At 39.7% G+C, this 27,074-nt stretch overlaps 1 protein-coding gene across 4 annotated transcripts in view; it reads left to right on the top strand.

Annotated features, from left to right (window-relative positions):
* The first annotated feature begins 13,248 nt into the window (after positions 1 to 13,248).
* NCF2 (neutrophil cytosolic factor 2) overlaps positions 13,249 to 27,074 on the top strand; it is a 37,622-nt gene continuing 23,796 nt past the window's right edge. For all 4 annotated transcript variants that reach the window (XM_044676731.1, XM_044676730.1, XM_044676729.1 and 1 more), the window contains exons 1-2: positions 13,249 to 13,422; positions 14,933 to 15,015. In XM_044676731.1, coding sequence (XP_044532666.1) covers positions 13,249 to 13,422; positions 14,933 to 15,015 — 257 coding nt within the window. The remainder of the gene's footprint in view (positions 13,423 to 14,932; positions 15,016 to 27,074) is intronic.

Raw genomic sequence — 27,074 nt, 5'->3', positions numbered from 1 at the left:
CAGCTATATTATAGGTTCAAGGCTGCCAGACTGTTTGCCCAAATCTTCAAACTGCTCATCCTAGGCTCCCTCTGCTTTACAAATATTAACTTATTTTACCCTCCATGGAGCTTTCATAGAGTGTCCTCTTCCTTTAAAATATAGCTTGGGCACTGTGGAAAATATATGTAAAGGTAATGGGGACACCCGGGATATTATGATAAAACTAAGTAACTATGGGTACACACACACTGGGATTTATGAGAGACTAGACCAGGATGGAAAGACCAGAGTTTACTGGATTCCCACAGGAATGGCAGTTGATCTTAACTGTCACTCAGCTTCCCCTAGGCCAGAGTCTAGAAACAGGCTGACAAGGTAAAAGGGACTTAACAGCTTTAATTATGTTTGACTAAAAGGTGGGAAAAGGATTTCTATACTTAAAATCTAAAGGATAAAACAACAGGGCAATGGGAGGACTTATTCTACTCTTATCTAAGTGATCTAAACTAACAGGGCCCAAGGAGCTGTAAATGGAGTCTCTGGGTGACTGCCTCAGACCTGGAACCTGCCAGGCTTGAGTACAGATAGGGGCTTTGTGCTTTTGGGATTCTCACGGCAATCCACTGATGATCTCTAGATGCCAGGAGCTAAGGTTGTCTCAGGTACCAAGTAGGAAGAGTTTTGCTTGAAGCACTGTCCACCAGATTCTCAAAACTTGACCTCTTCCCTGGCACAGGATTGTTGATCTTCTCTCCTTTTGCTAGATGCCACCACTCAGGATCCCAGGGAAAAATCAGGATACAGGATGTCCTTTTACTCTGAGTGCTCCCAGGGCTAACCACAGTTTGTGTTAACCCCCAATGGAGTCCTTCTCAGAGCCAAGTCACTCATTCCTGCTTCTTCATTCCAACCTGGAATTCCCAGCTCCAGCTCCTTCCTGCTATGTACATCCTAATACCTAATCAATACCTATCAATACCTAATCTAATCTTCCTCACAACATTTCCCCCCTTTGCACAAAGCCAAAATTACCAAAATTTTGGTATTTGTGCACTACAAACTAAACTAAAATTCTAACCCAAAATAACAAACAACCTACACTAACTCTATTCTATCTAACACTATCCTACTCTACCCTACACTAGGGATTTCAAAAAGAAAGGTAAAAGGATAAGTACATTGAACAGTTACATAGTTCAAAGCATAAAACAAGTAACAATGCAAAATTTCCAACAAAATCAATAGCAAATATGAAATATCAACACAAAAGTCAAAACAAACATCAAACATAACTGCTATTCTAATACAGAAATATCCTACCAATTAATAAATGCAAACCATTTTGAAAATACATTTTAACACAACATTGCATAAGTCATTACATCAAAATTAAAACAAAACATTGAACTTCCTTATGCAAATTACACTTGAATGTTTGCAACTCAATCATATTAAAGTATTCACAGAATTTACATTTTACACATATATACACATGATACATACATACAATATATACATAATACATGCATGTATGCTATATGTATGTACACATAATATATACACATCAAATATACACATGTATACCCTTTACATATATATAGTACTTACACTATAATGCAATTTACAATATACACATACTATTTAAAGTATTTACATTATTTGTGATGTGATCTGTAACATGTTATATGTTCTTCATGTAATGCAATTTTGTTATGTCAGTTGTATCTGCACTGTAATGTACATTAGTACCTTATCTTATCCTCTAACCTAATCTAATACCATATCTATTCCACTAAACTATTCTAAACTAACCCTAAGGTATTAGTGTATTAGTCTAGCTACATCTATCAAAAAACTAGCTAATCTTTGTTAGTAACTATCCTTTGTTAGTACTTACTTATCCTATAGCTAATTCTAATATTGTTAATATTATACATTGTTTCATTCCATAAGGCATACAATGTATCCTAACATGTTTGTGTAGTATGTATCTGATTTGTTATGTTGTTTCTTTGCTATATTGTGTTGCAACATGTTACTGATGGATGCATGATACCTACCAAAACTCCAGATCTCCTGTAGATCTCCTCCAGATCTCCTTTCTTCTTATGATGTTCCACTCCTCTAGGAAATCTTCTCTCCGTTTTTCCTCTTCTTTTCTTCTTCTCCATCGAAGGTCTTGATAGTTTTATGTGCAATGTTGGATGCATATGAGTATGTAATGATACTATATACATTACCCAAAATACTTCCAAACCATTTAATCCAAATTGTCCATGATTAATCCTCTTCTTTAAGAAAATCCTTGAAACTGAAGTTTTATCAGTTCAATTCATAAGTTCATCAGTCTTAATACAAAGTCTATAAATCCTGAATCTTGAATCCTCTTCATCCATGTCCTCTTCCATCCGAACGTCCTCTTCCGCTGGAATGGTCCTCTCCTTACTGAACTTTCTGACTGCAGACTCTAATTAACTGAAGATCTCAAACTACACGATCTCTTCTTCTTCTTCTTCATCATTATTAACAATCTCTACATTTTCATTATCTATTCCATATGCTAATCTAATGTGAGAACAATGATACCACGAATCTCTACCTAAAACTTTCACAGAAGATGGCGAAACTAATACAATTGTATAATGACCTACCCAATTTTGTTTTGTTGCCAATGTTTTGGCAAAATTTTTCACATAGACCATATCACCTGGTTGAAAATTATGAAGAGAATAATCCAATGGACCAGATTGCATTAATACTCCCATATCTTGTAATTCTCTTAGCCTCTGCTGTAAAGCACTTAAATATGAAGCAATTTGGCAATCACCTCCTAAGAGTGATGCATAAACAGCCTTACAAGTTTTTGCCTGTAGTGGAGCATGTCCAAAAAGCATCTCATACAATGATATATGTAGATCTGCTCTTGGTCTCGTACATGGGTAAAACAAAGCTATGGGAAGAATCTCTGGCCATTTAAGATGAGTTTCAGCACAGAGTTTCCCAACCATAGTCTTGAGTTCCCTATTCATACGCTCCACCTGACCTGAACTTTGCAGATGATAAGGAACATGATATTTAGGTGTTATTCCTAGATTCTCATAGACTCTTCTAAGGATATCCTGAGTGAAATGAGATCCCTTATCCGAATCTATGGTTAAAGGTACACCAAATCTAGGTACAATTTCCTTGAGTAACACTTTCACCACAAAACTAGCTGTATTTGTATTTGATGGAAAAGCTTCAGGCCATTTAGTTAGTCTATCGACTATCACAAGACAATACTTGTATCTTCCAGCTTTAGGCATACAGATGTAGTCAATCTGTAAACTCTCAAATGGACAATATGCTAAAAGCCTACCACCCAAACCTTTCTTTCTGAATGCACTTTGATTGAACTTTTGGCAGACTGGACAGCTATTACAGATCTTATTTGCAACAGTACTTATTCCAGGAGCAACCCATTGCCTCCTGATGGAATCCACAACAGCTTGTGTACCAAAATGACGTTTTGTGTGGATGGCTTGACACAAATAGGTATACAAATCTTTTGGTAACAATGGTCTTCCTGTATCAGTAATCCATATCCCATGTTCTTTCCTAGCTCCAAATTTATCCTTCCATTTCTCAATATCTGAGTCTACATAAGCTTTCTCTAGATCATCAGAATCAATACATGTTAAATTCATTATATAAATTGGAGTATTCTGGGCTGCATACTTCACAGTGATATCAGCTCTAATATTTCCTTTAGAGACTGAATCTCTACCACAAGTATGACTCCGACAATGAATTACTGCCAGTTGTTTTGGCTTTTGGATTGCTTCCAACAACTCAGTTATTATTCCTGCATGAGCTATTGGTTTTCCTGATGCAGTAATAAAACCTCATTGTTTCCAGATTGTTCCTGTTGCATCCTCTCCTGATCCCCTCAAATGCTAGTTCTCTGTCTTCCAAAGTGCCTTACGAGATGTTCACAGAAGACTAACACCACTGGTGAGAGGGCTTGCTGAGCTTTTTTTTTCAGAGTGGCTCATTCATCCAACTGTCACCCAACTCTTACCTGGGTCTCCAAGAAGCTGTAGCATGCACAGTGGCCACACCCTTAAACACCATCATGGCAGACTGGCTAAACCAGTTTGAGTGTAGCCCACAGGCTTTAACCTGTGTGTGATCTAGGGGATGTATACCCCAAGCATGTGGAGACTTCTCCTGGCCAAATGGGCAGATGAGAACAATTTGGTTCAATGGCCATGAAGGCAGCTGAAAGGAATCTTGTGGAGTGCTTAGAGCTTGGTCAGTCATCGAAGATTCCAAAGTCATAACCACTAGTCATCTTTTTTTTTTTAAACCCTGAACTTCTATCTTGGAGTCAATACTGTGTATTGGCTACAAGGCAGAAGAGTGGCTAGAAAATGGGGGGTTAAGTGACTCGCCCAGGGTCACACAGCTGGGAAGTATCTGAGGCCAGATTTGAACCTAGGACCTCCTGTCTCTAGGCCTGGCTATCAATCCACTGAGCTACCCAGCACCCAGTCATCTTGACTTTTGTATTGCCCCTAGACTCATATGACAAGAAGAGAGAGTGAGGCTGACAATTTTGTGTGATTCTGCTTCACTAACACCCAGTTCACTTAGAGCCAAGATGTCACTCACTGTGATATCATTGGTCTTCTTCAAAAATGAAGGATGAATAAAAACATTTGTATTTATTAATTTTACATTTATGCTGCATATATTCATAAATATGTATTTTTTCCTCCCTTGTTAGAATATAATCTCATCAAAGCAGAGATTATTTCCTTCTTTGTAGTTTGTATGGAACAGTGCTTAGCATTAGAAGAAATTTACAAAGTACTTGTTTATTCACTGATTGAGGAATGGGTAGGGAGCCCAACCATTGTTTCTAAAAGACTTGAGGAGGATGAGCTTGCCCAGGCAACATAGCAAAGCAGGTGAGGAAACAAGGCAAATAATCTAGAAGCAGAGAGAAAAGTCAGAGTTATGGGCCAAAATAGTAAATAAAAATACGTTACAGGTAAAGAGGGCCCCTAAAATTCTATTTTGGGCCTTCTCTTTTTTCTCAACTTTCTTCCAGGATAATCTCATTCAATTTCATTATTTCAGATATCATAGATATGCAGATGATACCCCTGTCTATCAAACTGGGAACTAATAGAAAGTCACATAGACTTGTTTTTGTTTTTCCAAATATAAAATGGGACCTTAACCTGACAAAAATGGTAAAATGGACGACTCATACCTAAACTTATAAATAGTCAAAAAAACTCCTTTGTTCATAGTGAGTTTCCATTTTCTCCAGGATTACCTCATTTTTGAAGTACTCCTAGCTCTAAACTACAGCAAAGGGGAAGAAAAGGATGGTCTCCAAAGATTATACAGATATAAGTAACCATGAAATCCTGTTTATTTTTTTAAACTCTTACTTTCTGTCTTAGAATTACTGCTGTGTATTGTACTGGTTCCAAGCCAAAAAAGCTGTAAGGGCTAGGCAATGCCTTACCCAGGTTCACACAGCTAGGAAGTATCTGTGGTCATATTTGAACCCAGGACCTCCCATCTCTAAGCCTTGTTCTCAATCCACTGAGCTACCTAGCTGCCCCCTAAGATGAAGATTTAAAATCATTCTCAGATGAGTGAGCATCCATGGGAAGATCTAGGGAAATTTAGACTCAGAAGAGAAGATTTAGGTGGGATATAGCATTTATCCCCAAATATTTTTAGAACCATCACATAAAAGAAAATAGCAGTGGGTGAACTTACAAGAGGCAGGCTTAAGCCTGATGTCAGGAAAAAATTCCTACTAAGAACTGTCTAGAAAAATAGAATGAGCAGCCCTAGGAGAGAGTGATTTCCCTCTCACTAAGATCTTCAAGCAAAGACCAGATGACCAGTAAGCAAAAATGTTCTAGAGGGATATCTTGCTATGGTAATGAATTAGCATGCCTCCAAGGTCACTTCCATCTCAAGATTTTGAGAATTCCTCAACTCTAGCCAAGGATAGAGGCTGCAGGATTATTACACTGTCCTTTAGGCAATGGGTTTTCTTTTTGTGATTTGCATTTTCCTCTTTGATATTCTTTTTAATCTGACTTAATCTATCACAACAGGATTTCTTCCTAGATATTAGAGTTAACATATGTAAAGAACCTTGAAGGTATATACCATAAAGCGCTCTATAAATATTATTAGCTCAAACCCCTCTGGGGATAGCCTTGACTTCTGCAACCCTGCCTAGCATAGATCTAGGCCTACCAAATACTTGTTGATTATCTGATAAATTTAAACTTCAGTCAGTGGGATAACTAGGTTTTCCTCCTATCTGTTGGAGCACTAAGGAAATGAAGCAGAGGTCTAACACATTAGTTGTGATCAGGAAGAAGGCAAACCAGAGTTTATACAGAAAAGAGAAGAATGGCTTGTTTCATCACTGGAAGATCTTACTATAGAATGACCAAAGTTTTAGAAAGACTCCTAAATTTGTGCTGATCTTAAGTTTTAGGGTCCACAGAGGCATAGATTAAGACCTAGAAAACGCATTAAAGGTCAGCTGGCCATAGAATCCTTTATTGACTGCTAGAAGGGATCTTTGAGGTCAATTTTGTCATTTTCAAAGGAGGAAGCCAAGACCTCAAAAAATTATGGCTTGCCCAAGGCCACAGAGCTGCAAAAGCCAAGATTCAAAGTGATGTCCCCTTATCAACTGTGAATGGCTTAATCCCCCCACCAAGCTTTTCATTACATGATATGAGCATAAAGGTAAAAGGATGAGAGAATAATCATAGATCCAGACCTTGGACTCCAAAGGCAACTGTCCTAACTCTGCTCATTCTACATTTTTTTAATATTGAGCCTTTGATACCCCACTATTGGCCTATATCCCAAAGAGATCAGAGCTAGGGGAAAGGACCTAATTGTATAATAATATTTATAGCAGCCCTTTTTTGTGGTGGCAAAGATGGAAATTGAAGGACATCCATCAATTGGGGAACGGCTGAACAAGCTATAGTATATGATTGCAATGGAATACTATTGTGTCATAAGAAATGACAAACTAGATTATCACAAACAAAACCTGGAAGGACTTATAAGAAGTGATGCAAAGAGAATTGAGTAGAACCAGGAGAATACCGTACACAGTGATGGCAATAGCATACAATGATCAACTGTGAATGACTTAACTATTATCAGCAATGCAAGGTTCCAGGACAACTCCAAGGGATTCATAGCCACTGCCATAGAAAGAACTGATGGAGTCAGAATGCACATTGAAGCATATCATTTTTCACATTATTTCTTTCATGAGTCTTATATGAGCGATATGTATCTTCTTTCACAACATGGAAATATGTATTGTATGATGACACATGTATAGTCTATATTATGTTACCTGTCATCTTGGAGAGGAGGAAGAGAACATGGATTGCAAAATGTCAGAAAATGATTATTAAAATTTGTATCTACATGTAATTGGGAAAAATGTAATTTTTAAAATATATTTTAGAAAATATTAAGCCCTAACCAGAATGTTTTTGGCCCTACAGGAGTAAACCTTCTAAAGAACATAATATGATTCTGTCATATGTAAAAATGGATGTGATGACATAGTCAAGAAATAATTAGATCTAGGAGTAGTGAATAATAACAACAACTAGGCATTGCAAAGTTTTCTACTTGCAAGATAGGAAATTAAAGCATTACTATCCCCCTCTTACCGATAAAGAAACTGAGGTTCAAAAGAGATGAAGGAATAATTTGCCTATGATGAATCACATAGCTAATGTGTCAGAATTTAGATTAGTATCTAGATATTCTGACTATAAAATCCAGGACTTTACCCACTACAATGTGCTGAAAACTATTTGAAGGAAAGGCAAATTTCCAAAATGGAAAATCTTAAATCTTGAGGGAGTAAATGAGCAGAGCGGGAGCTAGCAATTCTGATGTCTTGGGCAAATAGCACTCAATTAAGTCACATTCAGTTTTGTAATTCAGAACTGAAATAAAAAGTATTATTGGTTTTGTTGAATAGGAGAAGGAACTAGTTGTCATAATGTCTGAAAATAAGCATTATTAACAATTCAAATCTAGCAGTTTCCTATTTCACTAATTATCCTTGTGAACAAAGTATTGGCTTTTCCATACTGCCTAAAGAGTACATATTTTATTTTGTTGTTGTTCAGTTCTTTTAGTCATGTCCAACTCTTTGGGATCCCATTTGGGTTTTTTTTCTGGCAAAGATACTAGAGTGGTTTGCCATTTCCTTCTCTAGATCATTTTAACAGATAAGGAAACTTAGGCAAACAGGGTTAAGTGACTTGCCCAGGGTTTCATAGCTAGTAAGTGTCTGAGGATGTACTGAACTCAGGTCTTCCTTACTCCAGGCTCTAAGCTCCACTATCCTAAGTTTTTGCAATAAATGACTGGGCCTTTTCTCCTGGACACTGGAATTTGTTACTTAAGTTTTTGCAACAAATTTCAATGCCTTGTAGCAAAGATCCAGTCATTCTTTTCTAGTTATAGTTCTATGTATGAGTTCTGCCTTGGTAAGGCAGAAGAGAAGTAAGGGCTAGGCAATAAGGGTTAAGTGACTTGCCAAGGGTCCCACAGCTAGAAAATGTGTGATCTGAACCCAGGACTTCCTATCTCTAAGGCCTGATTCTCAATCCAGCTAGCCACCTACCTGCCCCCATGAGATAAATATTTGCTCTCTATCTTATATAATTCCACAAAAGCTAGAGCCACTATAGTAAAATCCCCTGTTGGAGCAAGGCCCAAGTTAAAACTAAACCTTGGATTTTAAACCCTAGAATCCTGAATAGAATTCTATTGCCTGTGGTTCTGTGGTTTGGGTGTTGGGCCATGCCAGTCTATAGAAAAATGCAGCTGTCCTTAATTCTCCTGATGCCCTGCCCCTGGCAGCAAAGGAAATGCTTGAGGGTCCCTAAACATTTTTTTTTCTGTCTCTCCAAAGTTCACATTGTGAAGAGTGAATCAAACTCTCTTTGTCTATCAATCAGACTATGAAGTTAATAAAAAACTTAAGTACCCCTACTTAGTACCTTACCAGTCACTCAAGTATGAGAGTTCACAAGTTGCTTGCTAGAGTGGTACTTAAATTTTTGATTAACTTCAAAGTTGCTGATTGATAAACAAAGAGAGTTTGATTCACTCTTCATAACTTTAAAGGATGTCAGTATACCATTCCCTGCCTGCCTAACTTATCCCATCCTGAGCTGGTTATAAAACATTTCCCAGCATGTCCCTGTTTGGGTTTAATCCATATTGGTTGTGTGACCCTGGACAAATTACTAAATTTTGTAGGACTCTAAGCAACTTTCTAAGAGTATTTATTGCAGAGAAGGTAGCAATCTGCATTGCTAGAGAGTTTCCTCCCTTGAGAGATCCTATACCAGTGAAATCACAGGTCCAGTCCCTACCACTATCACATACTGAGCTGAACATAATACTCCAGATGTGGTCTGACCACAGCAGAGTGCAAAGGGACTATGACATCTCTTGACCTGTTCAGAATACTTTTTATTATTGAGGTTTTATAGTTTCTTAGCAACTACAACAGACCATTGGCTCATATTTGGTTTGTGGTTAACTAAGACTTACCACTCCATAGATTTTTTTTCATATGAATTGCTGCTGCCAACCCATGAAAAACTCCTCTGTTACGAGTTTCTAACCTCTGGGTCATGGACTCTAGAGGGATAGCAGAGTTATTGCAAATACAATATGAATATGGGTATCAGCAAGGCCATTTTTAAAAAACACTTACCTTCTGTCTTAGAATCAATACTATAAACTGGTTCTAAAGCAGAAAAGTGGTAAGGGCTAGGCAGTGGGGGGTTAAGTGACTTGCCTAGGGTCATACAGCTAGGAAGTACCTGAGGTCAAATTTGAACCCAGTACTTCCCATCTCTAGGCCTGCCTCTCAAAGCATTGACCCACCTAGCTTTCCCCAATGGCCATTTTAATCTTTAACAAATAACCTCCTATTGACTGATGTCTCACAGGCATATGTATGTAAGCTTTTAAATGTATTACATGTAAATATATAATTATAAATTTTAAAATGATTATAATTAATATTTTGTTTTTATATTATGCTTTTAAAATATGCATGTATGCTATTGTGATAAAGAAAAATTTTATTTAAAAGCGATTATGTCCTTTTTCAATCAACTGATAACTAAGTACACCTTTTATCAAAGGGATCTTCATGCTTGAAGAGATTGGGAACCATTTTACTAGGTTTTGAAAGTCTGTTTTTTTCCTTTCATGATCCCTTATTTAGTGTCTGTATCATTTATGGTTTGGGGCTAGGAAAAAGTGGAGAGAAGAGAGATTCCAGATGGGAGGGCAGCTGACTAAAAAAAGACTTCATTCTCTCATTCTTCTGGTTCAAACAGTCAATAGGGGGAGGAGAGTGGAAGAGAGAAAGGGAAGGAGGCAGAGATGGGGAGGGAGGGAAGAATAGAGATAGATAATATAAGAGTAATTTTAAGAATTTAGGTCTTATTACATTAACTCTATGGATAAGGAGCAGAGGAGCTGTCCATAGAGTTAATGTAATAAGACCTAAATTCTTAATATTACCCTTATAATACAGAGATAGAGATATGCAGACAAGAAAGATGAGGAGGGAAAGAGAGAAAGAGAGAAAGGGAGGGGCGAAGAGAGAGACAGAGAGAGAGACAGAGAGAGAGAGAGGGAGAGAGAGAGAGACTGAGAGAGAGGGAGAGACAGAGACAGAGAAAGTCAAAGAGAGAGACAGAGACAGAGAGTTAGTTTTAAAGTAGGAAATTTTATGTCCTATACAAAGGAGTTTCCTCAACAATCACTGATCCAGAATAGGCAGCCAATAACAGGAGATCCAGGTTTAATTGTGCCTGAGAATGTGATAGAAATGCAGCCTTGAGGCTGATAAGCAGGCATTGCCCCGTTGATAACAGCTACCCCAGCACACTAAGCTTCAGGGAACTAACTGCCTGCTCCTTCCACCCTCTAGCCAGAGTGCATTGGCCCAGGTGTCTGTGAATTCTGGCCAAGTCCAGTTACATGAAGGATGCTTGTGTATCTGGCCCAGAGATAATGGCCTCAGTGTGCTGCTCCTTTTTTGGCTCCACAACTAATGTTATAACAAGTTGTGTTGGTATAAGCAACTACCATGGTTCTGAAAAGCTGTGGGAATGCAACAAGTCAGCCAGTAAGACAGTAAACAAACAGTTATTAAGCACCTGCTGTATACCAAGCACTGTGCTAAGTGCTAGGAGTTTTTGTGTACCTAAAATGTACTATGATTGGGCTGAGCATATTGAAGGATATGTGACATATGTGCTTGCCCTCAGTGAGCTTAAATTTTAGCTATGGAGGGAGAATTAGTGAGATAAATTAAATACTAAATACTAGAATAATGAGTATAAGGAAAAGGGATCATAGAATCAGAGATATAGAGCTAGAAGGGACCTAAGAGGGTGTCCTGTGCAGGGGTTCTCAACCTGGGAGTTGGTGAGTTCATTTGAAAAATATTTTGAGAGCTTTTCAATATAACTGGTTTCCTTGATAATCATCTGCATTTTATTTTATGTATAATTAAAACATTATTTTGAAGTAGCAGCTAGGTGGCTTAATGGATAGAAAGCCAGGCCTGGAGAAGGGAGATCTCAGATTCAATTCTGGCCTCAAACATTTCTTAGATGTGTGACCCTGTGCAAGTCACTTAACCCCTATAACTTTTCTGCCACATAGTACTGGTTCTAAGACAGAAAGTAAGTGTTTAAAAAAAGGAGTTTATAAGTTTCATCAGGCTGCCCGAGGGGTCCATGACACAATAAAAGGCTTTTAAGCCACTGGCTGAGTCTAATCCTTCTAATCCTTCCATTTAATAAATAAGGAAACTAGACCCCAAGTGCTGGTCAGAGCCAGGATTGTGATCCTAGCCTCTAACCCACCCCACCACAAAATCTAGCTTTCTTTCTACCACAAAAAGTGGTTGTTGAGCATTCCCAGAACTAAAAAGTTATATTTTGGTTCCATGAACTACACACACACACATCTTTTTCACAAACACAGGAAGAAATGGGGTGTTCTTGCTTTAAAACTGATCAAAAGCATTCCACAGGAGACTTATAATATGTAGTATATTATAGATAATGCCTCATTAATGGACTCAGAGCCCATTAATTAAAAATTCATGAGTCATTTATTCGATAGTTGAAAGAAAAAACTTACCTTGTATTTATTTATAACAAACCAATTTCCTAAGCAAAAGAATAGGGCCTTCAAACTATGCAAGATCAGCTGTTTTCAACTTTTAAGATAACTTTTATCTTATATATTTTAAGATAACTTTTATCTTTATAACCTGGAAAAATTTTGCATATGCATATGCATACACACACATAGACACTCTCCCACAACATTTTTGTTTTCAATCTATATTTTATTAGAGTATATTGTTTATTTTTATAACATTAGCTAATGTGAATTAAAATTGAATTAAAAAAAAAAACCTTTACCTTCCATCTTAGAATCAATAATAGGCATTGGTTCCAAAGTAGGGCTAGTAATGGGGTGAAGTGAATTGCCCAGGGTCACACAGAAAGTATCTGAGGCCAGAAGATTTGAACTCAGGACCTCCCCTTTCTAGGCCTGGCTCCAGATCCATTGAACTGTGCTCAAGAACTAGATTTCTAAAAGAGTCCAAGAGAACCTTTGATTGCAGCACCACATCCACTCTCATCCTTTCAGATAGGGAAATTGAGGAAATGATTGATCCAAGGTCACAAAGATAGAAAGTGAGAGAGCTTGGTGTAGAAGCCCGGATAAAGAGAACAGGACAGAGTGGGAGGGTCTGAAAATGAGAGAGCAGAACCATTTAGAGGAACTGATCCATTGCAGAAAACACTTGATGTACTTCCTCTCTTTCTCCACCCCTCCCCTCCTCTCCACCCCCACACCTCCCTCCTTCCCCCTAAAAGGTGGGGACATTTCCTGACATGCTTACAACACAGAGAAGTCAGTGTGAGGAGGACTAGATCCTCTTCTGAGGCCCCACTTGAAGAAGGAAAAACACCAAAGCCCTCGCCCTTGCCCTGCCCAGGAGAGACAGAAGGGAACAGGCTCTGGTGGGAAATACTTCTCCATTGATCTCTTTCCCCTTCGGCCCCTGCCCTACACCTCAGAGCTCCTCTTAGGGCACAGTCTGTGGTCTCTGCCTCCCGTTCTCCTCTGGCCATGTCCTTAGCGGAGGCAATCCGCCTTTGGAATGAAGGGGTGCTGGCTGCAGACAAGAAGGACTGGCACGGAGCCTTGGAAGCCTTCACCGGAGTTCAGGACCCCCATTCCCGGATCTCCTTTAACATTGGCTGCATCTACATGATCCTGGAAAAACTGCAGGAGGCAGAAAAGGTGAGTATAGCACACGTGCCCCTGCTTTGTGCCTTTGAGGTGCCCCCAAACTGTACCTCTTGATGGGGGATGTCTTCTTCTCTTAGCATCTCCAAATGGGATCTATCCTTCAGGATCTGTCATCTCTGGGAAGCCTTCCTGGCCTGTTCCCCCTTCTTGAACTCCTCTTGTGTCCCTTGGACCTTCCCACTTAGGTTATGATTTCATACCATCTCATGTTCATCTCAGATACATTTGGCAATTATTAAGTGCTTAATGAATACTAAATGCCCTGCTAGACTGGGAGACCCACAAAGTTCAATCATTCATGCCAGTCACTATCATCTTCCCAAGGAGAAGGTGGATAGGCATCAGCCTGGGCAAGGCTTGCAGTTATCTATGGAGGTGCCATATTCCTCTTACTGGAGTGGGAGTGAGCTACATGGGATGATGGAGTGGTGGAAAGAGTATAATTAGGGAAGATTTATTTTTTACAGAGAGTAAATGGACATGAATCCATTCAACTTCTCTCCATTGCAGCCTCAAAACCTTAACTAGGACAGGGCACTTGGACATTTGTCCCAGGGTGCCATCATCCTGGAGAATATGCTTTTGGTGGGACAGGACACACACATATTTTCCCCACATCGCAACCTGAAGACAAGCATCCCTTTGTCTCACTCTTCTGAAACTTCCCAGGCTTTGCCCACTTCGCTACAAGGTAGTACCTCACTCCCTCACCTAAGCATTCCCTTTAGAGCTGGCAACCTTCTTCAGTCTAATAGCAGCTCACTTACAAAGTTTATGTGAAGTTTGAGATGGAGAGAGGGAGGAAACAATCTTAGCTTGGGATGGGGGAGGGAGTGTTGGCTTCAGCAAAAGCTGATTTATCTCAGTGACATAAAACATTAAATCCATTCACAGTTTGATGCATAGATAGATGGGTCAGGCAGCCAAGTAAGTGAACCCAAAGGCATGCCATAAACAGACTCTAGCTCTGATATCTATATATACTGGCTGGAGATTAAAATGTAAACAGGTGTGCTTGCTAATTTAAGGAGAAAGAGTGGGTTTCTTGGTAAATAGCAGTGGGTTCAAAGGGCTAACAGAAATACTCAGGAGAGAGACAGTGGGTTCTCCTGGAAAGGAAACATGTAGACAAGGAGAAAGTAGAAGTTAGGTGGAAAATATGAGGCTTTCTCTACTCACTGTTAATAACTTAGAGCTTACCCCCATGGTGTGCTTTTTGTCCAAAGCCCAGCAACAATGGAGAAGGTTGGAACGGCCAATCTATTCCCCCATTTCCCTTTATTTCTATTTTTTAAAAATCTTCTTGAGCTTGGTTTCTCCTGCTTCACCTCTTCTGTTGGCCTTCTAAACCCATCTCTTTCTTAATGTTCCTGTCTTCCTCTGAAGGAGCTGTAAGTGTCTGGCTCCTTTTGCCCAGCCTCCAGACAACCCCCAGCTCTCAGGCCCAAGATAGTCATCTTGACTTGCATACCTACATACAAACCCACTTTCTCTCTTACAGGCCTTTACCAGGAGCTTAAAGAGAGACCAGCATTTAGCAGTGGCTTATTTCCAACGAGGAATAGTCTTTTATAAGATGGAGAAGTAAGTCTTTGATATCACACAACAATGGGAATGACATGAAGGAACTGTGGGAGATGGGGGTTTCCTTCTGTGTTCCTTGAAAGTTTTTCCTAGTTTCTGACTCTAGACTGTCTGATATCAGTATAGTAACCCTCTGTGAGGAGAGGTGGTGCCTGTGTTATTGTTCCCATTTTACACACAAAGAAACTGAGTCTCAGAGAGTTTGATGATTTACCAAGATCATACAGCTAGTAAACGCCAGGGCTGGGACTCAGAAGTAGGCCCTAAATCCAGGCAGGGTCATTTCTATCATAGCCTGCTGCCTCTCTTGTCATCGTGCAGCACATTCAGACATGGCGGCATGGGATGGTGACACAGCCCGAGTCTCCCAGAGACAGATGGTGTCTGAGTGACCCTGAACAGCTCACCTGCCCTCTCAGTTATACCCCGATGAGAGACACAATTTCAAAGGTTGTAAATGAGAGGAAGTTACTTATCTGCATTATCAGAGGGAGTTTCCTTACTGTGAGTCCCTTGTACCAATAAAATAAACAAAAAATTATGCTGAAAATACTAGTGAAGGACAAGGGCTAATAGCAGAGCTATGTTAACTAGATCATTGCATAATCTAATTATTTGTACAGGTAGCTAGTTGGGCCACGGATAGAGTGCTGGGTCAGGAAGACATGATTTCAAACTGTGTGACCCTGCACAAGTCACTTTACCTCTATTTGCCTCAGTTTTCTCTCCTTTAAAATGAGAATAATAATAGTATCTATCTCCCAAAGTTGTTGTGAGGATTGACTGAGATAATAATTGGAAAAGCCTAAAGTTGCTATATAAATGCTAGCTATTATTATTGTTTGTAGTCACATCTTTAACAGAGTAATGTTTTAATAATGTCTGTCATAAAGCTCTTGAAAACCATCTTTCATTTTTTTTTTAAAACTCTTACCTACTGTCTTGGAGTCAATACTGTGTATTGGCTACAAGGCAGAAGAGTGGTAAGGGCTAGGCAATGGGGGCTAAGTGACTTGCCCAGGGTCACACAGCTGGGAAGTGTCTGAGACCAGATTTGAACCTAGGATCTCCCGTCTCTAGGTCTGGCTCTCAATCCACTGAACTACCCAGCCCCCACCATCTTTTATTTTTGTCAAAGAATCTCACTTAAAGCTAGGTGGCTCAGTAGACTGAGAGCCAGGCCTAGAGTGGGAGGTCCCTGGGTTCAAATTTGGCCTCAGACACTACCTAGCTGTGTGACCCTGGGCAAGTCATTTAACTTCCATTGCCCAGCCCTTACCACTCTTTTGCCTTAAAACCAATACACAATATTGATTCCAAGACAGAAGATAAGAATTTTTAAATTAAAAATTTTTAAATTAAAAACAATCTCATCTAAATGTTCTAAGAAAAAAAATTTTTAATTTTTCAGAATTAAATTAATTTCAGTTCAGAAACCAGTCCGTAAAAGGCAGCTGTTGCTAGGGGCAACGACATCTGCTAAAACAATTCCTATAAAAACACAAAGTCTTTGAAGGGGCTTTGTAGGAGAGAGAAGTCTTTCAAAAAGAAAAAAATATTGCTGATGACATGGAAGACAGTCACCAGGAGGAAAGAAACTTTTGAGTGGAGATAAGAGAGGGCAGGCAGGAGGGCTTCTGCCCTTTTAGAAAGTCTACCTCCATATGCTGGGTTTTCTTTATATTCTTTGGCTGCTGTTGCAGTGAGAGCCTACAAAGAGAGCCAAAGGGGACACAGGCTACAACTTCTAGCTGAGCTTTCCTAGAAAAGCAAAATAAAGCCATTCCTCTAATTAGTTCTCATAATTTTATCAGGGGGATAGACCACTTGTGAAAATGATGGAGAAAAAACACAGGCTTTCCAGAAAGACTTTTAACAGTGAATCATCCTAAAGTCCCAGAGCTTTGGAGAAATTTGTTTCTGACACAAGATTTAATTAGGATAAGTTGGAATAGAATATTCTCATCAAAATCTGTGGAAAAGGGAAAAGGAAGAGAATAAACCTTTATTAAATGCCTGCTGTGTGCCAGGTAAGGGCAGCTAGGTGACTCAGGGGATAGAGTGTGTCAACCTTGAAAAACACAGAACCACCAAAGTAGTTAGAAAGAACAAATCCTTGACTGAAAACAAAACACTGGAGGTAAGGGAAAGAATAGAAGGAGTACGGTTAGGATTAAAGAAGGAAGTTAAAATGGAGGGGAATATACACAGATGATAATCATAACTGTGGATGTGAAAGGAATGAACTTACCCATAAAGCAAGTGGATAGCAGGTAGACTAAACATCAGAAAGAACAAGTCTTTAATCAGGACAAGGAAGACAGAGTAATGTGCAAAATACCACACAGAGACAAGCTCTGGGAACAGTCTTCTGAGGAAATGCACCTAGAAGGAGATTTTCCAAAGAACTGAAGAACTTGGGATCTTATATACCCTTTGGGGAATAAAAGAAAGGAAGGACAATTGATTGGCCTACATGGAGACTAGAGAAGGAGGATTCCATCCTGGGGCTGGGAGCGGCCTAGATACAAGGGGAGAAATTTCTAAGTCAAAAGAGTACTTTTGATTTGATTATATCTACTAATTTTATCAAGGTCAAGATCATTGGGCATTTTAAGGTTTATTGTTCAGTCTAAGACAAGAATCATTCTGGGAATTCACTGAAGACAAATTCCCAAGGGACAAAGGTAAATTTAGGGGTTCTATAGAACAAGGTCATCAGGTGCCAGACAAGGAGTCATGGATATTCCTCTTCCTGAGCTCAAATGGCCTCAGACATTTGCTACCTGGGTGACCTTGGGCAAGTCATTTAACCCTATTTGCCTCAATTTCCTCATCTGTTAAATGAGCTGAAGGAGGAAATGGCAAACTACTCCAGTATCTGTGTCAAGAAAACCCCAAATGGGGTCACAGAGAGTCAACAATAAAGAAAATTAATTTCTGCATTGGCTATGTCCAAAAATATATGTCTCAATCTGCATTTTAAGTCTATTACCTCTGTTGCAGGAAGTGGTTAGAATGCTTCATCTTCAGTCCTCTGGAATCATGATTTATCAGCATCCTGAAGTCTTTTAGATTTGTTTTTCTTTATAATATTATTGTAGAAATTGTTTTTAATTCTACTCACATTACTTTGCATCAGTTCACAGAGATCTCTAGTTCCTCTGAAACGGTCCATTTTATTATTTCTTACAACGTAATAATAATTGGTTACATTCATATATTGTAATTTGTTTAACTGTCCCCCGATAGGTAGGTATCTCTTTAGTTTCCAGTATGGGGCTACTATGAAAGGAGCTATATGTATGTGTCTGTATATTTGGATGGTTGTTGGGTTGTTTTCACTTTTTGCTTCAGCCTATACTGATCTGGGTTGAGCCTGTAGGCTATTCAGCTCCTCAGAGCTCATCCATCTGACTGGATTCCAAACTTCCCCTTTGAAACAGGTTCCACATAAGGCCTTTTTAAAGCGAATCACCCCATAGATCCACTTTTTAACTGCTTGCCCCAATTTCCCTGCCGTTGCCTGTCTTTGGGATCTTTAGCTCCTCACACAGTCCCATTCCAGGCTTTCCTGCCCTGTTCGGTGAAAACTTTTATATTTAGACAGTTTATGCCCCTCAACCATGCTTCACTGCCTATGACTACCTTGTACCTTGCCCACTGTTCCCTCTCTTGCTCTGGGTATAGTAATGAAGTCAACATAACCCGAGTCTGAAATGGGCATGATGTTCAATTGTTCTATGGTTCCATTTAGCATTCTGGGACTTTCCAGACTTCCCTGACCATCCCTTCCCTCTATGTGCTGATTCTCATTATTAGAATGTAAATTCTTCAACTATCTCACTTTTCATATTTGAATTCCTGGTGCTTAAGCCCAGGGACCACCTATTACCTTATAATAACAACATTTATATAGCACTTTAAGGTTTGCAAAGCACTTTATATATCTTATCCCATTTGATCCTCACAACAATCTTGGGAAGGAGGTGCTATTATTATTCCCATTTTATAGGTGAGGAAACTGAAGTTAAGAGATTTAGTGACCAGCCTAAGTCATAAGTGTCATAAGTATCTGTATCAGGAATCAAACATAGGTCTTTCTGATTACAGGAATTATAGCTGCTTCTTTCGTTCATGGTTCAAGGCCATTTTACTTGACCTGGGTTGTAATGTTCTTAGAATAGTTTATAAAGAAGAGGTTTATTAAAGGGAGATTTGTGGTGGGCTCCTGTAGGCTGTTTTAGAAATTTTAGCACATTCATTATTTAAAGAAATACAGCAAGGCACCGAAGGTAGAGAACCTCTCTTGGTGTGAGGACTTGCCAAAGGTCATTTTGACTGAGCAGTATCTGAGGCAGGACCCACACTCTAGCCTTTCTGAATTCCACGTCCAGCACTCTCTCTTCTACCTGACTTTGCTGCCTCCATCATTAAGATGAGGTAACTGAAGCTGAGACAGCAACTTGCCTGGATCACAAAGCTAGTAAGTGTCTGGGGGCAGGACTTGAATTCAGTTCTTCCTGACGGCATCCTATTCACTACACCCCCTACTCACCACCAGCCACTTGGATTCAGATGACTTTGGCTCCAGATAGATGCCTTCCACTGAGGGCAGTCCTGGTGGTGCTGATTGTGGGAGAGCTTGAGAAAACCCTGGGCCAGGACAGATGCTCCCTTAAGAATGACAGGCTCCAATGATTATCTTTAAAAAAAATAAATGTATTTTTAATAAAATGTATTAAGAGAAATTTATTAAGTTGAATGCAAGTTGAATGATGGAGAGGCAGGTGCAGGTCTCCCATATCCATTGCACAGGGCCAGCTGACTGACTAAAGGGACTCTAGTCACTCCTTCATGGGGGAAGGATCTCCCAGCCACTGCCAAGAGATCCAGGCTTGGTTTCACGGGGCTGTAGGGGTAGAAGATGAAGAATTAACTTAGAGGAACTCAGCGTGGAGCTGTTGGCCACCCAGCAGTCTTCTAAGGGGGCCAGAGAACTGGTGGGGAAGAGCAGAGGGGCATGGAAGGGAGCGTTCTCCTTGTCTGTCTTTTGGATACAATGCTGGGATATTTAGAGGAACAACGTCAACAGGCTGCTGGGACGCAGACCACCCACACACGGAGCATTTGAGCTCGATTTAGGAACCACTTTTAGCATTGAGTTTCTTGAGACAAGAGAACATCAGCAAACACAGATGTGTGTCAAGAGGGAAGAGAAGAGAGGAAGCAGAGAAGATTGGGGCAAAGAAGGGAAGAAGGGGGCAGCTGGGTGGCTCAGTGGATAGAGACAGGAGCTCCTGGGTTCAACTCTTGCCTCAGACACTTCCTACCTGTGTGTCCCTGGGCAAGTCATGTATCCCCCTTGGCCAGCCCTTACTGCTCTTCTATCTTATAACCAATATGCAGTATAGAGTCTAAGATGTAAAGTAAGGGCCCAAAAAAAGAAATATAAATTAAAAAAGGGAAGAAGTTGCTTTAGGATGAATCAGAGGATGGAGGTCAGGAGTGGGTAAGGGAAGAGGAAAGGCAAACTTTGAAATAAGGGCAAATTTTCAATGTGATAATGACATACATAGAAGCAGGGGGGCAGGGTTTGTCCATAGGGAACACTAGGCACGTCCTGCACTCTCTGCTCTGGCAGAGTGGGTTATGCCAGAATGGCAGGTGTTGGGGCTGGATCTCTGAGAACTTGGCAGGAGATTTGGGACTACTAGTGCTTTTCCTCTGAGATTACCCTGCATCTATTATGTATGTGTGTGCCTGCATCTATTATATTTATATATCATGTACAGTACGTGTATATATATATAGTAGATGTTATACTGTAGATGTATGTATATGTACACATGTGTGTGGATCTTGTACATTGTTGTGTTGTTTAATTATTTTCAATTGTGCCTGACTCTGACCTCCATTTGGGTGTTTTTTTTGGCAAAAATACTGCAGTGGTCTGCCATGTCCTTCTCCAACTCATTTAACAGATGAGAAAACTAAGGCAAAGAGGGTGAAGTGACTAGCCCAAGGTCACTGAGCCAGTAAGTGTTTGAGGGCAGATTTGAAGTTAGGAAGAAGAGTCTTTCTGATTCCAGAAGTGGCTATCCATTGCACCAGGATCTTGCACATACTTTATATAAAACAGATCTAGATACACACATATTTATATATAATAGACAGAGATCTATACATACTATATAAGGAATAAATACTAGTGTAGTAAAGTAGATTGGAAACCAGCCATGGATCCAAATGACTGGATCCAAAGAGTAGTTCAATGCCAAAAAGTGAAAGTCTCTCGTGGTAGGTGTCCCCCAGGAGGGCTCTGAGTTCCTGCCTTTGCAATGTAATAGGAAGAATGAAGGAAATACTTGGCCAACCATGATACAAGTTATCATCTCGATGGACAGGAGAGTTCAAAATGGAGATCTGGGATGGGAGAGAACATTTACACTGGGATCAACAAGGGCTTCATGGAGGAGGTGTCATGAGCTGAGACTTGAAGGAAAAGAGAGCATTCCAGACAAATGCCAGAGCATGGGAAAGATAACAGGCTGCCAAGGGCAGGCAGAACTTGAGGAATTGTGATTAGTCTGGTTTGTTTGGAATGTAGACAGTACTAAAGGGCAGAATGTGATAAGGCTGGAAAGGTAGGTTGTAGAGAGCCTAGAACTCCTCGATTAGGAGTTTTGATTTGTTTTGATTTTGATAGCCAGGAGGGGCCATCACTGAAGGCTTTTGAGCAAAAGAGTGATCTGGTAGAATCTTTGTGTGAGAATGTACTGGAGGCTGTGAGGCCAGTTGGGTGGCCACTGTCATTATCCAGAGGAGGGGCAATGAAACCCTGAACTAGGGAATCTGATCTTACTGACCTGGCCTTGATGATGGTGGGAATGGAAAGGAAGAGAGGCCTAAACAGCAGCCCAGCATAGGTGATAGGACCCTGGAAACAGGGTCAAGAAAATCTGAGTTCAGATCTTGCCTCAGACACATTTCCTATCTGCACAACCAGTTAAGTCACTTTACCAGTGTGAGCTTCAGTTTCTTCATTTATGAAATGGTGACAATAATAGCACCTACTTCATAGGCTTCTTGGGGAGATCCTTATGTTTAAGTGACAATGACGATGGTTGGGAGAAATACTGGCAAAGGAGAATAGACAGGTGCTATGATTGTCACCAAGTGGGAAGAAAGGCCTTGGGTAAGCGTTGAAGAGAGTGGCAAGGTTAAGGCCAGGCTATGGTTTGAAGAACAATAGCTAATAATAACTAGCAATCATGAGATAATATTTATAAAATGCCCTCAGCACAAGGTCTGACACACACTAGGCACTCTGTAAACACATTATCTTCCTCCCTTCATTTATATAATGTTCTAAGGTTTACAAAGTGCTTTATAAGAATTATCTCATTTTATCTTCACAACAAACATGTGAGATAGGTATTATTATCTCATTTTATAGTGGAGGAAACGGAAGCAGACAGAGCTTAAGTGATTTGTCTAAAGTCTAAAAAAGAAAAAAAAAAGCTAAGAAGGATCTGAGCTGACTTTGAACTCATTTTCCCCAATCCTGGTGCATCATGGTATTTGCTGCACCACCGAGTTGCCCAAACCAGAGATCACCCCAAAGAGAATACCATTGAGTTGAGTGGCTTAAGGTTCTTCCCAGGCTCAGCCTGGAAGGAGTGTGTGTCTGTCTTTGCTTTCAAAGTTGAGAAATGGGCTGGCTCCCTTAGGGCACTTAGAAATCCTCCAGGTTGGATGCAGTAGACAATAGAGTAGTCAGGTATTCCACTGCAGTCAAGATGGGTATAACCCTCTCCCTAAAGTCTTGAAGTTCTTCAAAGAATTTCCCAGGGTTAGAGACTGGAAGAAGAATAACAGGATTTGGCCCAGGGCCCTAATAGGAATATTTTTATCAAGAATTTTTCCATTTTTAAAAAATATGAAGCAGATTTCTTTTTTGGGTGGTTCTTTAATTCAATCTTTCCTTCTCTTATTTGGCACAGCTCTCTGGATGTCCTGATGGGTTAAGGATTTGGATAGAAGGAGACCTTATGAGGCTCATTCAATATCTCCATAGAGAGAGGGACCCTAACACAGCAGGGTTTGACTCATAACTGAAATTAATTTGCCCACTGGGGAGAAAAATCTTATTTATAGGTTAATGATTAGTTTTTCCCTCAAAGGACCCTCAATTGTCATATAAACAGTGAATATAATATAGTAGAAATTGTATAGGACAAAGAATCAGGACATTTGACTTCTAATCCCCACCCTAATTCTGCCCCATGTTCTTGGCTGGGTGACCCTGAGCAACTTAACCAACTTTTCTGAACTAAGAAAATGGTAAGAATGAAATCTTCCCTTTTTCTACCTCAAGGGACCATTATGAGAGCAAATTCTATTATATACTATGTAGACAGACAGATAGACAGACAAACACACACACACACACACACAGAGTATCAATTCTAAGACAGAAAAGCAGCAAGGGCAAGGCAACTGGGGTTAAGTGTCTTGCTCAGGATTACCTGGCAGTATCTCTGGCCAAATTTGAAACCAGGACCTGGATCCACTATCCTACCTATACACACATATATTTCAAATGGACCTGAATTCACTGGTGCAAGGATGCTCTATCAATGCAGATTAGTACCTGACTTGCCATTAATAATCTTAAAGAGTTTCCTGGGAACTGAATAGTCAAGTGATTTGCCCCCAGGATCCCACAGTCAATAAGTGTCAGGGATGAAACTTGAACCTAGATCTATATTGACTCTGAGGCTGGCTTGCTATCTATTATTCCAGAGTGCCTTATATTAAGGTCTAGGGGCTGGATCTGTGATTTCATTGGCATCAGGAGCTCCCACATAAACCATTTCAACCAATGCATTTGGCACCTTTTGTGCAACTTATAGTCTTAGGAACTTGCCTGAAATGCTAAGAGGTTAAATGATTTGCCCAGGGTCTCACAGAGAGAGTATCTTGGTCTTTCTGGCTACCAAGCCAGCTCTCTAATGATTTATTATTGTTATTTTAATCATGTCTGACTCTCTGTGATACTATTTGGGGTTTTCATGGCAAGGATATGAGTGTGGTTTGCCTTTTTCTTCTCCAGTTCATTTACCTATAAGGAAACTGAAGCAAACAGGTTTAGGTGAAGAGGCCTCATTTGAACCCAGGAAGAGGAGTCTTTCTGATTGCAAGCCCGGTGTTCTCTCCACTTCACCACACAGCTGTCTTCTCTGTCCACTAAACTATGTCAAGTTTCTTCTGTTATGTAACAATAGCTAGCATTTATGTAGCACTTTAGGGTTTACAAAGTGCTTTACAAATATCACATTTTATCCTTACAACAACCCTGGGAGGTAGGTGCTATTATTAAAACCATCTTACAAATTAGTAAATTGAAGCAAGCACGGTAATGGAATGCTTACTATATAGAAGGTATTCAGGAAAGTTCAAAGATAAGTTAGGCACAATCTTATTCAAATTGCTTAATGAAAACAAGAGAGATCTTTATAGGAACAATTTTTTTCCCTCATCAAATCATGAAAGCAGTTTTAAATCCACTTAACCATGTGATTGTGTAGACTCCATCTCTCCATCTTGTACATTAGAATAGCACGAGACTTTGTTACATGCTTTACAAAAATCTAGGTAAACCATATCTACAGTTTTCCCCTGATCTACCAGTCTAGTCAGCCCATCGAAAAAAAGGAAATTGAGTTAGTGTTATATGACCCATTGTTGAGAAAGTCATGCTGACTCTTTGTCATCACCACTTCCTTCTCTAGATTTTCACTAACTACCCTTTCAATACAGTTTAAAGTTTTGCCAGAAGTCAAGGCCACCCTCAATGCATGACAGTTAATAGACTCCATTTTCTTCCCCTTTCCAAAAATTGAGGCCATACTTGGCTTTCTCTAGGCCAGCAACACTCCTCCTGTACCATGTGATGCTTCAAAATGAGAAACAAGATTTTCGCAATCATTTCTCAGTTCCTTCAGGACCCTGGGATGTTGTTTGACTGGTCCTGACCCCCTGAATTTCCCAAGGGCAGTTAAGTTCTCTCTTCCTACTGCCTTGCTCTACTGGGTATCCACTTCTCATTGGCCATTTTTGCTCTGCTTTATCCAGTCCAAAGATCATTTTCCTTGGCAGAGAAAATGGAAGTAAAAGAAGAATGAGGCCTTTCTGGTTTATTTTGGTCAGTTGTTGGTTATCCTATCCCTTCCTGGATCTTCTTTTTGCCAATATTGCTTACACAGAACACCCACCTTTGTGTTGTAAATTTTTTTTTTTTTGGTTACTGTTACAGAAGATCTATGATTCTTCTTATTTTGGGAGTTCTTTCCCATTGAATTAGATTGTAGTCCCACCACAACATAATAGAATGTCTTCATAAAGTGATATGATCAAGAATATTCCTCTCCCTGTGGATAACGTCCTAGAGATAGAAGTGAACTAGGTTACTCTGAGTGAACAAATGTACAGATAAATTGTTATAGGGCCCATACTACAAGTTTTTTCAGAGTTGGCATTCTACCAACCTAGTCTTTGGATCAATTCAAGGTTATTTTCATGCCATGTTGAGGCATGGGTAGGAATTTCTTGAAAATTAAAAAGTTTAGGATAATTTAGGATAATTAGGACAATATTGATTAAGAATGTAATAACAAAAGTAGAGGGAAGAAAATAACTCCATTTCCCAGTTCTAAAAGTCAGATTCTGTCTGCATTTAACTTTAGAGGAAAATGACATGTATGTTACTTCTCAGTTATTTTATACAAGCAAACCAAATAACCTACTTCGTGAACAACATGAGACAAGTCTTCCTAATGTAGTATTTGGTCAAGCAGAAATACACAATCAGTTTCTTGAGGTTGGGCATCTCCTACTTCTTTTGCGACCTTGATCAGGAAGAAGGCAGCCCTGTAAATGGCCATTAGATAGCTCAGAGGGCAGAATATGAGGCCTGGATTCAGGAAGTGTTCTAATCTGGCATCAGACACTTACTAGCTGTGTGGCCCTGAGCAAGTCACTTCACTGTTTACCCTCAATTTCCTCATCTGTCCAATTAGCTGGAGAAGGAAATGGAAAACCACTTCAGTGTCTTTGCTAAGAAAACTCCAAATAGAGTCACAAAGAATAAGACATGACTGAAACAACTGAACAACAAGTCCTATATAAATACAATGGGCACTGCACTTACTGGATGAATTATAATAATAAAATTATAGAATATTAAAGTTGAAAGATATCAGAGAGCAAGTAGTTCAATTCCATCGTACATAGGAGGAAATTGTTGTTGTTCAGTCATTTTTCAGTCATATTCAACTCTTTCTGATCCCATTTGGGGTTTTCTTGGCAAAGATGCTGAAATGGTTTGCCATTTCCTTCTCCATCTCATCTTACATAAAAAGAAACTGAGGCAAACAGGGTTAAGTTATTTGCCCAGTGTCATACAGCTATAAGTTTCTGAGGCCAGATTTGAACTCAGGAAGAGAAGTCTTCTTGACTCCAGGTCTGATGCTCTATCCACTAGCCATCTAGCTGTCCCAGGAGGAAGTTAAGACCCAGAAAAATAAAGGAACTTTTTCCAAGGTCACATTGTTAGTTTTGGTGGGAGAAGGAGGGTGAGAATAAGCATTTACATAGCTCCTACTATATGCTATGAGATTTTTACAAATATTCTCTCCTTTGATCGTTATAATAACCCTGAAAGGTAGGTATGGGAGAAGATAAGAACCTGAGTTCCATGTAATTGAAGTATAAAAGATTCTTTTAAAAACAGTTCCAACATTGCCCTTGGATGGCTGCCACAATGACTTACCATACCAAGCACAAAATACTTAAGATTCTCTATGTGTTGTCATGTTCCCATCAGAGATATCCCTTGATAGGATTAGAGGTAGGACTAAAACTTGAGTCTACTCATTCCCAGGGCTTTTTCCACTGGAATCACAGTGTTCCCTGAGGAGTAGCTGCCAAGTCTTTCTCAACAAAATCTCTTGGATGGCCACATTTGGCATATTAGCATTGCTACCAGGGGCTGA

The sequence above is a fragment of the Gracilinanus agilis genome, chromosome 4 (genome assembly GCF_016433145.1).
Source record: "Gracilinanus agilis isolate LMUSP501 chromosome 4, AgileGrace, whole genome shotgun sequence".
NCBI classification, from domain to species: Eukaryota; Metazoa; Chordata; class Mammalia; order Didelphimorphia; family Didelphidae; genus Gracilinanus; species Gracilinanus agilis.
Note: the sequence above shows the minus strand (reverse complement) of the source record. Positions and strands in the feature narration are given on the sequence as shown.